This window comes from Triticum aestivum, chromosome 6B (assembly GCF_018294505.1).
Source record: "Triticum aestivum cultivar Chinese Spring chromosome 6B, IWGSC CS RefSeq v2.1, whole genome shotgun sequence".
Taxonomy (NCBI): Eukaryota; Viridiplantae; Streptophyta; class Magnoliopsida; order Poales; family Poaceae; genus Triticum; species Triticum aestivum.
In genome coordinates, this window is record NC_057810.1 from 561,836,002 (window position 1) to 561,850,294 (window position 14,293).

Consider the following 14,293-nt stretch of genomic DNA (forward strand, 5'->3'; position numbering starts at 1 on the left):
AGCTCCCTGGCCTTGGCCTCGGCTATGAACGGACCGGGCGAGGCCAGCAGGATGTGCACGAGCAAGGTGTGCATGCGTGTAGCGGAGCAACAGGCGAGGACATCGGTGATGCAAAGTGGACTCGGCTGAGGGTGCATGCTCAGGTGAGATAAGCAAAGGCTAGAACATGAGCTCGGGATCGTTACCATGGTCGTACATGACGGACATGGCCTCAGACACCATGGGATCGGCGGCTACCGTGACGAATCAAACCAGAGGGAGAGATGGGGAGGAGCGGCTGCTCACCGAGGGTTCGGGACAAGAAGACGAGGTTGGAAGCGCGACCACGGAGGTGATCGGCTCCGCGGAGATTAGGAAGCAGAGCAGACGACGTCGAGGAACTTGGCGTCCCGCGGCGATGAAGAGGAAGAAGACGACGACGTGGACGACGGCGACGACGAGCTGCTGATCTCCGGCGCGCCACGGCTCTGGGAAGCAGAGAGCGAAGACGACGAAGGGGAAGGAGCTCCGGGTCCGTGTGGTCGTGTGCGTAGCCGTGGAAGACGTCCGCAACACTCCCGTGGATGAAGAAGATGGCTACGGCGATGATCAAGCCAGGGAGGAGCTTGATCTCTCCTCAGCCATGGCACGGGCGACGGCTATGGGTGGCTTGGGCGAGGACCTACCAGGTGGCGGCGGCACGGGGAGGAACGAGAGGGAGAAGGGAAAACCCTAGGGAGGCGCTCTCTTATAAAGGGGGAGACTGGACGGCACGACCTCGGCGTCCGTGAGCGCGTGCTCACGGCGCTGCTGCTGCAGCTACCGCTCCAGAGAGGAGGGAGACGGCGTGAGGCGAACGGAGCAGGTGGCCGCTAGCGGATGGCTGGGCCGGCTAGGGAGGGAAGCCCAGGTGGGCTGCGCTGGGTTGCTATTGCTCTTTCTCTGTTCTATTTCTTCAAGCAGAAATAAAAGAGAAAAGGCACAGAGGAATTGGAGAGTGTTATGAGGGAAATGATAATATCCTTGGACTCCAGAATTTGTGCAGAATTTGAATAAATTGCTTTGGGCATTTTAAAAGATAGAAAAATAAATCAAGTTTGAATTTAATTCTAACTTGCTCCATTTTTGAACCTAACCAAAACAACTTAAAAAGAGCTGAATATTGACAGAGGGGTTAATGGCAAGGTGTAGGGTTTGTAGGAAAAGATGGAACATTTTCTAGACAGGGAAAATGTCACATGAAAATAAATGCAATAAAGAAGAAAGGAGAAGTTTGAATGGAATAGAAACTTGGGTGAACTTGATGAATGGTCGCTGGTATGAGCATGTTGCATGAGTGAGGTGGAGGTAAGAAGAAAAAGGGGGGGGGTCACCCAAAATCACACAACAAGACTTCAAGATGCAAACCAAGGCATGATGCTCATGATGCAAATGCAACAAAAATGACATAGGCAAAATCATGAAGCATAGAACAAAGCAAGGATGGTGCAATGCAATATAATATAAGGTGAACATGATGCAAGAAGAAAAATATGACAAGGCACTCAACATGGTCATGTCATCAACATAGAGTAATGAAATATGCAAAATAATTATGATAATGCAACAAACAAAATAAACACACGACAACAACGAAAACTAAATGAAAGGCAACTCGAGCATCGGTCTTGGGGCGTTACACATGGTGTTCACCATATACATATGAATTTGTATTAAAAAAGTAGCGTGGATACAGTGAAATGCGAAATCCACGTTAGAATTGGAGATCGCTACGTGACACACACTCTAATTCAAATAACTAATTATGTGACACACACTCTAATCCATGTTAGCGTGGATGCCATGGATACGGTTTCAATTTTTTTTCAAATAACTCCTCATTAATTAATTTATAGTACTCCCTCTGTTCACTTTTATAAGACCTTGAAGACATTTCAGAGAATGTGCAAAACAGAACATTTTATGTTCTCTGAAACGACTTACAAAAGTGAACGGGGGGAGTATCTCGTTTCGAATGACTAATTATTGCAAGGAAAACACGGGCATGGTAATACATACAGATTCGTTTGCATTATCAAATGTAGGTGCACCAAGCAGACCAGGGTCGTGTCGGGGTGGACGCTGCTTCGGTGCCTTAAAGGCACCTGCCTTTGGGTCACTGACATGTGGGCCAGCCACCTGTTGGGCCCACATGTCATGGACACAAAGGCAGGTGCCTTAAGGCACCGAAGCATAGTCCCGTCGGGGTGGTCGCGTGTGTCGGACGGACACGTAGCACCCAGCCACCCACCCCCTCCCTCCCTCCCCAACTCCCCCACCCCAAAAAAGGACGACGACAAAATAAGTTCACGCTTCCATGTTTCGGATTGAAATATCTAGCGGCCCGAATTCCAGCCCTGCAAAATATCTCTTCTCCACCGTCCCCTTCCGCGCCCAGATTGCTCAAATCCCTAATTTGCCGCAAACCCAAGTAAAGTTTGAATCACCCCTCGTTTTGTCTCTTTCCCCACCTCTATGCTGGACAATAATGACGAAGATGACGGTCATGCTTCACCACCGCACCGGAGCTACCTCATCTATGCCCTCGTCCACCGCACCGGGTGGACCACCGACAATGTCGGCCGCCGCAACTGACGTGCCTCACAGACACTGACTTCCACCGCATCAGGTGTGCTTCACCAACACCGTCTCCCAGCTCACCGGGGTTACTTCACTGAGTACATCGTTGCACCTCCGCCCCCCGAGGCCATTGGGGCTTCACCAACGGTCTCGTCCACCGCATCGTAGCTCTCCGCTGCCACTCAAGATCTGCATCCGTGCACGGCCAGCCAACACCAGCGCATCATGCTCAACGGCTCTAAAGTGACCCGCACTCTAGCTAGGCGAGTATGCCCAAACGCCGGCCTGAACTAGGTATCCACACATCACTCCCTTGTGCATTGTTTTGACGACATTTGGATATCTTTTCACTGCTCTCTTAGCTTACACGCCTATGCAACTCTGACTTTAACTCTTATTTCTTCTGGAAATATCATCTGAAACAACCAAATCCATTTTTTAGTGAAGCATGACGGCGCTACGGGATCTGGTACACATCCTGCACACCCGTATAACCTTGTAAGTATCTGTCCTCCGGTACAACATCAAGGTCAATTCCTCTTATTTGATCAACCATTCGTCGTGTAAAAATGCAGAGGGGGATGCAAGGAACACAAGGCCTGCACATCCAAGCAAGTGGTAACAAGGACTTGTACATGGAAGATCCCAAGCGCAAGCAGAGCTGTAGTGAGCATGTACAACGAGCTAGCGTAAGTCCATGCATTTCATTTAATTCGTACTGGCATTCGCATATGATTTGTGTGCAGTGGAGAATCCATGAATTCAAGTTACCAGGGGCGAACATTTAACTTAAAAAATACGAAGGCACTTGCACTCCGGAAACCAACATAACTTGAGAAATGTGAAGCTACATGCACTTTGAAAACCAGCTAATGATCCAAAGTAGTTCAGATTATAAACACTAAATGATGAAAGCACCAAAAAACACAAAATGCAACATGGTGGACTACAAACATGGTCTGTACCTGCTTGAATTATTCGTTCTCTGGCTGAAAATATCAAAGTGTAATTGCACCTATAACCAGTGCGCAAACTGGATATCAATATATCTATCCTGCACAAGTATGACAATAGTTTCAAACAACAGATTAGAAAATTATTTATGCTATGTTGTCATGATACGGTGACTTTCTGGTAGATGGCCTCGACGTTTCCTCAAGCTATGAAAATGCACTATAATTTTCTTTTCATCAATGCATGCAAATCTCTGTCTCTCTCAACATAGCAGATCATCATTCGACACTAAATCCTTCAATGAGCTTGCAAAATGCTTGCATTAGATCCCTCATTAGACACTATATGTTCATCACCAGGAGCATGTAAAATGTTTGCATCAAATTCTTCATTAGCAGTCTGTTCATTAGACACTTCAGGCTCAAGAACAACATGAGCTTGTATGTTTGCATCGAAAACTTGATTAGATGCATCAGATTCATTCAGTTCAGTATTGATTGGGGGAGTTATAAAATAAGTAGAAATTGGTTTCATTTTCTCATAGATTCCCTACATACAAGCAGTTTTACAACACCGTCAGGTTTAACTATTGGCCAGAAATTGAAGAGTTGAATTAGATATAATTAGGGATGTGATGTACCTGCTTGTTGCGCATGCTACTCTTGCAAGCTGCGACTGTCCGTTTGCGCAAGCTCGGTGCCATGCTCGTGTTGCCACCGCTACCTCCCACGCAGGCTACACCCAGGGTTGGATCTTCATCTTCTTGTCCTTCTGTTCTCTTGAAGCCCGACGACCGCCCTCCAACGAGGGCGCGAGGAAGTGCTGTGTCGGTCTGTCCAGCGGCGGCTAGGTTAGGAGCAAACCTGACTAGAGGCTGGAGCGAATGAATTGGGCTTTTTCGTGTTGTCGATCAATATGGGAGGCGCTCGTTTGGGCCGCGAGCCTGCTATAGGGCCTGCCTTGCACTTATGTTATTGTTCCATCCAAATTGAAACATTTTTATTCATTTTTTACATTGCCTGCTCGTGCGTTGGGACGAACAAAACTAGCGTGGGCCAACCTGGATGACGCAAACTAGGTTCACACTTTCCAGCCACCTGAGGCGGCCGACCATACCAGCCCCTATGGTGGCGTCGCCCCTTTTTGTGTGTATGATTGGGTAGTGAAAAATATTCTAGTGGTGCTTTTGATTTACCCACAGAATGGTTGAATTGCTTGTCTTTATGAACTGAGTTTGCCAATAATGTGAAGGATGCCAGTCTTTTCATCCTATTGTAGATTGCTTAGATCTCGATATGCCAAAAGTAATCGCATGAAATATACAGTAAAAGCCAGTGTGATGTGTGTGGCTACAACTAGTCTGACTACACGTCCTCATATAACATATGAAGGATGCACCATCTTACCAGATTAACCATTCGACTTACAAATGCAGTGTGGGAAGAAAGAAGTATTGGAACTGCATATCCAAGCAATTGATGCCTGGACTCCTTCGTACAACCTTGTAAGCGAAAAAGAAGTTGCAGTGTGCCTGTACAAAGAACTAGCGTAACACTATAAGAAATATGTCAACTAGTGACCTTCTGTCAGTGACCCTGGAAGAATTGGTCATAGATCTATGACCATTTGAGACCAATTGATCAAAAGTTGTTCGGGGGGCTCCAAACCCTAAACCATTGCGACCATTTTGGTCAGAAAGGTCGTAATTTCCTTACACGAAATGTTCATAAAGCAAACAGTGCTGGTCTGCTGCCTTATTTCTAGTTGTTAAAGACCAATATAGATGGTCATAGCCTTGTAAATTGTGGTGGGTTGTGATGACTAGGCGCCATCTCATCAGTTTTGCCTATGTGTCATGTCCATGTGTCAATTTTTGCCCTAGGTTGTGAAGCAACCTATATTTCTGTTATTTCGAAAATTCCCAAAAAATTCACATAAATTGTTTGGATCATATCTTCATCAAATATGTCAAAAACCTTCCTTGCCTAGTTCAATAATAACTCAACAATATTCATTTTCCTATTCTGTTCAGAGCAGCACTTTGTGAAGGAAGTACCATTTTGGCATGTCCAAATGTTATCCATTTTCTACAGTGCTTTCCTCTACCCAAATAACCATCCTCCACCAAATGCCAGCTCAATCCATTCATTATTTTGAGTCCAGCTTCAACATTCGTATTTATGTCTAGTGTGGTACTTTGCAAAGCAAGTACCACCTAGGCTCCTCCTTTTGAGATGAAAAGTTGTGAAGACGGTCTTCTTAGTAATTGATCATCCTCAGCCAAAACTCGCGCCCATTAGCCATGTGCCTTTCCCGTACCACTAATCAAACACTTGGCTGCTTATTCATGTTTGAGCATCGATCGGTCTCCTCGTGACAATCTTATGTTGTGATTTTCTTCCTAACACCTACCTAGAGAGTTCCCAACCCACTAGTCATGCCTATGCCGCCCAGAACACATGGCAACGCCAGGATCACGCGGTGACCACGCGGCGGGCATGCGAGTTTACACGCTCTAAAGTTGGGGCCCTCACCCACCATCCAAACCTCGATGTATCGCCACCAAACGATGTATTTATGATTAAATGGGTACTTATGTACCTAGAAATGATTTTTGGAAAAAATAAATGGCAAACTATGAGGCAGTTGCAGTTCAAATTTGACCCGCTTCCAACTGAATCGGCGGAAATTTGTCTCTTTCACCAGAGGTGGATCAAAACTTTTTACACCCAACCATTTGGTCAATTGTGCATTAAATATGGCCTAGTATTTTTTTAAATGATTTGGTCCAATTTTGCAAGAATTATTTGGTAGGTCCTTCACAAAAAAACCTCACTTGGGGCACTCGAAAAATGGAAAATGGCTCTTTTGTGCAATGAAAGTGAAAACTCCCTTAGGCAACATTGTTTGGAATTCCAAGATGCACCCTTGTGCACAATATGAGATCATTTGAACAAACCGTGCCATGAATGTGGCCATAAGATTGATCATTTTGCTTGAAAGCCATGAATCTTCACGCATGACAGCTCATTTCTGAGAACACATTTTTAAAATAATTTCCTTATTACAAGTTTATTATTTTTTTGGAAACTTGGTCACATATAATGACACAATGCGAAGGTTTTCCATTTTTTTGATTTTTTTTGAATTTTTTATGTCCATTTCAAAATGCATTCAAAACGGCGGGCTTGACCGTTCCAGCTAGTGGTTGAATCTTGGAAAACTTTTGATGTTTCTCTGATTAAATAGATACTTATGTACCTAGAAATGATTTTTGGAAAAAGTAAAGAGCAAACTATGAGGCAGCTGCAGTTCAAATTTGACCCGCTTCCACCTAAATTAGCGGAAATTTGTCTTTTTCACCAGAGGTGGAACAAAACTTTTTACACCCAACCATTTGGTCAATTGTGCATTAAATATGGCCTAGTATTTTTTTTAAATGATTTGGTCAAATTTTGCAAGAATTATTTGGTAGCTCCTTCACAAAAAAACCTCACTTGGGGCACTCGAAAAATGGAAATTGGCTCTTTTGCGCAATGAAAGTGAAAACTCCCTTAGGCAACATTGTTTGGAATTCCAAGATGCACCCTTGTGCACAATATGAGATCATTTGAACAAACTATGCCATGAATGTGGCCATAAGATAGATCATTTAGCTTGAAAGCCCTGAATCTTCACGCATGACAGCTCATTTGTTAGAACACTTTTCTAAAATAATTTCTGTATTACAAGTTTATTATTTTTCCTGGAAACTTGGTCACATATAATGAAACAATGCGAAGGTTTTCCAATTTTTAGATTTTTTTTTGAATTTTTTATGCCCATTTCAAAATGCCATCAAAACGGCGGGCTTGACCGTTCCTAGCAAGTGGTTAATCTTGGAAAACTTTTGATGTTTCTCTGATTAAATAGGTACTTATGTACCTAGAAATGATTTTTGGAAAAAAAATAAAGACCAAACTATGAGGCAGATGCAGTTCAAATTTGACCCGCTTCTAGCTGAATCGGTGGGAATTTGTCTTTTTCACGAGTGGTTGATCAAAACTTTTGACACCCAACCATTTGGTCAATTATACATTAAATATGGCCTAAAATTTTATAAAATTGATTTGGTCCAAATTTGCAACAAATATTTTCTAGGTTCTTCACAAAAAACTCGTTTTGAACACTCAAAAAATGGACGAGAGGTGGACGAAAAACTTTTAAGAGGGAACCATTTGGTCCATTTGTACATAAAACACGGTCGAATATGTTTGAAAATTGTTGCGGTCCAATTTTATAACTAATATTTGATAGGTTCTTCACATAGGTGAAAACAAAGAAGAGAAACAAAAAGAAAAAAACACATATACATAAGTTTAATTTTCATTGGTTGAGATGTTTGTGCCATGGATTTATGACATGGCACACATCCATCCATCCATACACCCACCCACCCGCAGCCCAAACCCTAACTCCACTCCTCCCGTCCCCTCTCCCCTCACTAGTAGAAAACGGAGCTTTAGCACCGGTTCGTAAGGGCCTTTAGTGCCGGTTCCATAACCGGCACTAAAGTGTGGGCACTAAAGCCCCCCCCCCTTTAGTATCGGTTCGGCACGAACCGGCGCTAAAGTGCCACCACGTGGCGTGAGCTCGCGCCCTGGTATGGGGGACCTTTAGTACCGGTTGGTGTTACCAACCGGTACTAAAGGTTTTTTCTTTTGAATTTTTTTTTTGAAAATTTTGGAAATTTTTTTTAATTTTTTTTATTTTTAATTTTTCCGAATTATTCAATGATTTATTCTCTAATCACCTCTCTTAACTGCTCAAGTGTGGATCACTCATTCCAAATCATCTAACTTCCCGACCGGTCACCCATCCCTCTCACTACTCTAGCCCGAGCACGCTTAACTTTCGGGTTCTATTCTCCTTCGTTTTCGAGTCTGCACTTGTTGTTTTCCAGACAATAGTAGGATGTCAATCCTATTAACCCTCAGGAGTTTAGTTTGAGCATGAAGTCACACATTTCACCGTTTGAGTTTGAAACTATTATTCTAAAAAACAGTAATTATTTAGTAACGCTAATATTTCTTGAATAAGTTTGACCATAGTTTGACCACAGTTTGACCATAGTTTGACCAGATTTGACAAAAATTCAAAAAATTGAAATAATTATTTAGTAACACTAATATTCTTGAATAATTATGTAGTAACATTAATACTTCTTGAATAAGTAGTTTGACCAGATTTAACCAAATTTTTGTAAAAAAACTAAAATTTGACCATATCTTTTTTTCCTTTTGGAATTTGAGGATTCTAAAAAATTCCAAACAGGCCCTAGGCTGCCTCCATCGGATGCGGATTTTCGTGCTGAATTTTTTGATAGATTATACGTTTTTTTCCGACATCGTATGCAAAAGTTATAGCCGTTTTACATTTTCCCTACACTTTTTGCAAAACATGTCCAAATTGTAGTTTTCAAATTTTCCTAACTAGTAGATGTAGTAATATAACTACCTCTCGAAGGATTTTATTTTTTGAAGTTTTTATCATTTTCTTTTGATTTTTTCAGAACTAAAATGGCGACACACAGGGGGGGCTAGAGTTTGAAAATTGCCCTATAGTGCCGGTTTGTGTCACAAACCGGTACTATAGGTCAGACCCCTTTAGTACCGGTTCATGGTACGAACCGGTACTAAAGGTTAGACCTTTAGTGCCGGTTCGTACCATGAACCGGTACTAAAGGTGATCGTGGGGCCCCGGCCTGACGCCAGCCTACCACCACCCCTTTAGTACCGGTTCGTGCCACGAACCGGTACTAAAGGTTCAACACGAACCGGCATTAATGCAAATCCGTTCGAACCGGCACTAATGGTACCATTAGTACCGGGCCAAAATCAAACCGGCACTAATGTGCTTCACGTTTGACCCTTTTTCTACTAGTGCCTCTCCCCCGATTCAGATCCAGTCCTAGCCGCCGCCACCTACCTCATGCCGATCCCGCCGCCCACGCCCGCGCGCCACCACCCGCTCCGCTCCTCCTCGCCTCCCGAGGACGCCCGCCGCTCTTCCTCCGCCCGTCGACCCACCCCGTCCCGGAGGTCTCAGTCGCCGCCTTCCTCCGCAGGGCCGCTGCGCCCATCCCGCCCTCGGCGCCGCACCTCCACCACCATCTCCGTTGGCTCCTCGCCGACGCCTCTGCCCCGTCCCCGTCCGGAAGCGATCTGGTGGCACCTTACCTCCTCCGCGGGCTGCTCGGGAACGAGCACTGGAAGGACCTGGTGGTCGCCGTCCGGGACGGTGTTCTCATCCCAGGGCCAGAGACGGAGGCCGTCGTGGACATGGTCGCCACCACCGACTGCGAGCAGGCGTCCTGGTCCTATCTCTCATCGTCCTCGGCATTTGGTACTTCGACTTCGAGTTTCGCCCGGTTCCTCTGCATCCTGCTTGGTGATTTGGTGGTTGGGTTTATTCTTGTGCTGATTCCTTCCGCAGATTGAGATCAACGAGGCATGGAAGATCAGGCCGGCCGTGGACCACACCGTCCTCCCCAAGGGCAAGGCTCAAGCCAAGTGAGTGCTCTCTCCCTCTCCATGCCCTGCCACAAGTTTCTGAATGTGCTTGCGTGGTGATAATGTGGAGCCTGCGTCCATTTCTCTCTGGAGATGGGGTTTTCCTTGTGTGTTTAGACCGTGTGGTGTTAGCCTGATGGTTTACATTGGGGGCTTTTGCAAGGTACCAGGTGGCTGTGCGTATGGGCAGCTTAACTTCGTCTGTTATGAAATTTCTTAGAGGCTAGATACCAATTGGTGTCTTCTGCATTGCACTTTATTGAGTTTACGATGATATGTGATTTTTTTCCAGATGTTTCTACAAGTTTCTGAACGTGTTTGCGTGGTGATGATGGAGAGTTGGTGTCCATTTCTCTGTGGAAATGGAATTTTCTTTGTGTGTTTAGACCGTGTGGTGTTAGTCTGATGGCTTAGATTAGAGGCTGTTGCAAGGTGCCAAAGTGGCCCTATGAACAACTTAACTTTGTATGTTTATGAAATTTCTTAAGATGCCTAACAACACTGTCAGTCTGTCAGCTTGCTTGGTAACTATTGTTGTGTGCTCCATTGTGCACTACTGATTTTACGATGACCAACGACACTCATATTTAATGCCATGGCATCAGGGGTGTCCACGAGCATGGTGCGCCACGGGGAACTCCCCTTCCACCGACGGAGCTCCTCCTCCTCTCTGTTCCGCGTCGTTCCTTGCCGTGTGATTGAATTGAATCTGATCCCCTTTTTCTGTCGTGTGTGCTTGCAGGGACGCTGTGGCTCATGGGGGTCGCAGGATCCATCGCCTACAACTGGTCCAGGCCCGACATGAAGACCAGCGTCAAGCTCATCCACGCCAGGTTCGTTTCCTCCGTCTGGTGGGATCTGTTGTCAATTGTGCATTTCATCTCTGTTGATTGTGTCCAGTCCCGAGTTGGACAGTATACGGGGCCATGGTCGGAGCTGAATGATACTTGTTTTCTTTCTCCCATCCCTAGCTAATTTTGTCTGCAAGTTGAAATCAGTTTAGCTACATCAGCAATGCCTATGGAGTTGTGGTTGTGGTTGGTACGGACTAACTAATGGAGTAGTGGGTAGCTGTGGTGTGCCCTGCACTATTGATATTCGATGTAATTTTAGAACTACTGTAACTTACTACTAGTAGGTTGTAGTCAGACATGCAAGAGGGTGTGTAGTAGTTTGAATCGAATGTTATTGCTACATTAGGTAGCTCTATCTTATGGGGAATGGCATGACTTCTTCACCTTTTTTGCGACATGTTATTACAAACCTGGTGTGTATTTATGTAGGTTTTGAAGAACAGTAAGCATTGCAGAGTGTGCGACAAGTGTGTTGATGGCTTTGATCACCACTGCAGGGTAAGATACATTTTCAATGTTCTCTACCCAGTTATTCATATCCCTGCTTCCTTTCAAGAATGCAACGTTCCTATTTTCCCTGATGTCCTTGCTCTCTCACTGATGTAGATGCTTTTCGCTGTAGGATCTGCTCCGAGCCACCCATCTTCAAGGTGATAGCTCCCGCCACATTCCATCCCCGTTCTTGTTTTTTATTTCTTTTCTTATTTGCCCGGATGGATGCCCAAGAGTATACACCAGTCATCATATGTGGCTGTAGCTCCTCCTCTCACTGATACTAGTACGATGTACGCTGCACATGGGTTGTTTCCTCTGAAATGTGTACTATTGTATCTGATATAATGCTAGTGGAGTCGATTGGCAGTCCAATGGCTTGAATTGTAGTTGTGCCTTGTCTACTCCTCAAGGGAAAATATGTTCCGTTTTACCTTTCTGGATGCCGTTGTTCCTGGTAGGATGGACAAATGACACCTTGTAGCGTTTTGATTGCTTGTGTGTGAAAACTGACTATGTAGCATTTAGGACAAAGTGGCAGTCTAGTCTGTATCTGCAGTTTTCTGATTTTTTTTTTGAATTTTTCATGTCCATTATTTTTTTGATAGTTTATAGTGTGCATCAGCAAAATCTAGGTAGCTTGTCTTGCACAGGACCAACCTAATTGAACTACACATGTCAGTGTAGATGCTACGGTTGTCTCTTGGGTTCCAAAACTTAAAATTCCTTTTTTAGTTAGTGCTTGAACATTTTTTGAAAGATGAATTGGAGTACTCCTGGAGAGCAGTACATGGAGTATAGCTGTAAATTCTTGCAGTATAGCTGTGGCAGTCCATTTAAGAGTAGTTTTGCATCAGTAGCATTAGGAGTGTGATGTGGAGGTAAGAGTGGAGTCTCAACTCTAGAAAGAGGGCTCCGACTCACTGTTTAGCCCATTTGATTTCTATTGTTTCCAGTTTAGTGTAGGAACACAGAGCAATGTGGCTGGAGTTTGATTTTCAGTCAACATAGTCTGCCTATGCTACTGATTTTTTGTAGGTAATTAGAATTTGTAGGTTTAGTATGAACGTTGCTTAATCCATTGGATGGCCTCTGGCTAGTTCAAGTGTCGATGATGTCTAGTAGTAGTTTGCTAGCTATATACCTGCTACTGATTGATGCTCTTTTGGTCTCCTGGAATCATATTATACTATATCTAGTATTCTTGTGGTTCTTGTGGTACTATATCACAAAACATCTAGGTTTTTGAAGTTGGTTGAATCTGTTGCTTTATCATATATTTGGTCCACAAATCTACATTTCTATGAGATCTCTTTCAATATATAATTTTTGATTTTCGAAGAATAATAGCGACTCTAATGCTGGTAGCCTATGTGTTCACTCTTTTGCATGAGCTCCAGGTCTATGAAATTTGAAGTTTGAAGCCGTATAGTATAGCCCTACTCCGCAAAGAGTTGGAGGAGTTGGTGCCGAGTACTGGACCAGATGTGCTTTGATTCATGATCTACAGCGTCTTTGATCTCAGATGCGTGATCTGCAGCGCCCTTTCTTGTTTGTTCTGACTAAATTCAGTTGGAACAAGTTAATCTTCAGACTGCATAAGAAAAGAATAAAAACAGACTCCTAAATTCGGTTAGAACAAGTTGAGTACTTGGATTATATTCAGCGCCCTTGCTTGTTTGTTATGACTAAATTCTGTTGCCTCGCATGACCATTAATGGAGGCTGGAGCAGATCCGAAGGGCGTTCCAGGGCCTTGAGGGCTCCCACGTCTGCCCCTTCCAGGTCAAGTCTCGCTTTGCCTTTTGTTTCTCTTGTAGTGTACATTATATTACTTGGTTTGCTGTTTACAACGCTGCCTGCGTGCTACTGTCTTAGTTCGCTGCTGCTTTTCGTGCTTCCCTAAAGTTTCAAATTAGAAGAAGTTTCAAATTCTTATGCTAGTTTGTGTTCTCTATAGGTTACGAGATATGCTGCTGGAGAGATGCCATTAGCAAACTGGAAGGGCTGCAACCAAATCCAATCGATAGCGATTCCTTTTTTGTTTGGCCTTCTTGTAGGTTTGCACATAAGTGGAAGTTGTAGTGTATATTAGTAGTCGCTGGAGCTGTGATGGTGATCTTTCTTTTGACTGGTTGTCATTTGTTATAGATGACAATCTTTTAGTTGCTGCTTCTTATGTATAGATAATGTGATGAAGATGTAACTACAACAAATGATGTATGATTGTACAGTGAAACAAATGTTGCTTTGATAGCAAAATTGAAGAAAAGCTGAATTGTTTCTCTGTTGTCCAGTCCTTTGAATTAGCGGGCTAAAAATATTGATGGGCTGGAAGAGGCCTTAGCCCAAACAATATTGGACAAAAAAATGAAAGGAAAAACGTCTTAAAATTTTTAAAAAGTTAAATGGACCACAAAAGGCTGAGGCCTAGAAAAATGGAAGAAGCTCAGAAAACAAAAAGGCTGGCCCAAAAGAATAAATGGCTGTTGGGCTTGGTCCATGAAGCTAAAAAAATTCATAGGAAAAAAATATAAGTGGGCTGAATTAATGGGCTTGGCCCATCTAAAACACTGAATTGGACCGGGCTGATTTTTGTGCCACATCAGATTGCCACGTCGGATGCCTACGTGGCCTGGGGAGGCTGCTAGTGACCAAGACAAAACAGTAGGCATATTTTGGTCGTAAACGTCTACGACCTTCTCATAGAGAAGGTCGTTAATTTCAGTTTACGACCGCCAGCTTTTGACCCAAACGTCAAGCTATCAGACAAGAGCTAGCCAAGTTACTAGAGGCTGGGTTCATTAGGGAAATCAAACATCCGGATTGGCTAGCCAATATGGTT

The 14,293-nt window shown here is 44.0% G+C and overlaps 1 protein-coding gene and 1 long non-coding RNA gene across 3 annotated transcripts in view; both read left to right on the forward strand.

Moving 5' to 3' along the window:
• LOC123139381 (uncharacterized) overlaps positions 1-10,822 on the forward strand; it is a 31,874-nt gene extending 21,052 nt beyond the window's left edge. Inside the window, exons 2-4 of the mRNA XM_044559190.1 lie at positions 9,494-9,936; positions 10,027-10,103; positions 10,709-10,822. Coding sequence (XP_044415125.1) covers positions 9,494-9,936; positions 10,027-10,031 — 448 coding nt within the window. The 3' untranslated portion in view covers positions 10,032-10,103; positions 10,709-10,822. The remainder of the gene's footprint in view (positions 1-9,493; positions 9,937-10,026; positions 10,104-10,708) is intronic.
• A 55-nt stretch (positions 10,823-10,877) lies between these two features.
• Positions 10,878-13,720, forward strand: LOC123134420 (uncharacterized). Of its 2 annotated transcripts, none has more exons than XR_006465641.1 (5): positions 10,878-10,936; positions 11,387-11,455; positions 11,564-11,607; positions 12,850-13,233; positions 13,409-13,720. It is a non-coding gene; the product is annotated as an uncharacterized lncRNA (long non-coding RNA). The 2 variants fall into 2 exon arrangements; XR_006465640.1 differs by having other exon boundaries at positions 11,580-11,607.
• Positions 13,721-14,293: the final 573 nt, after the last annotated feature.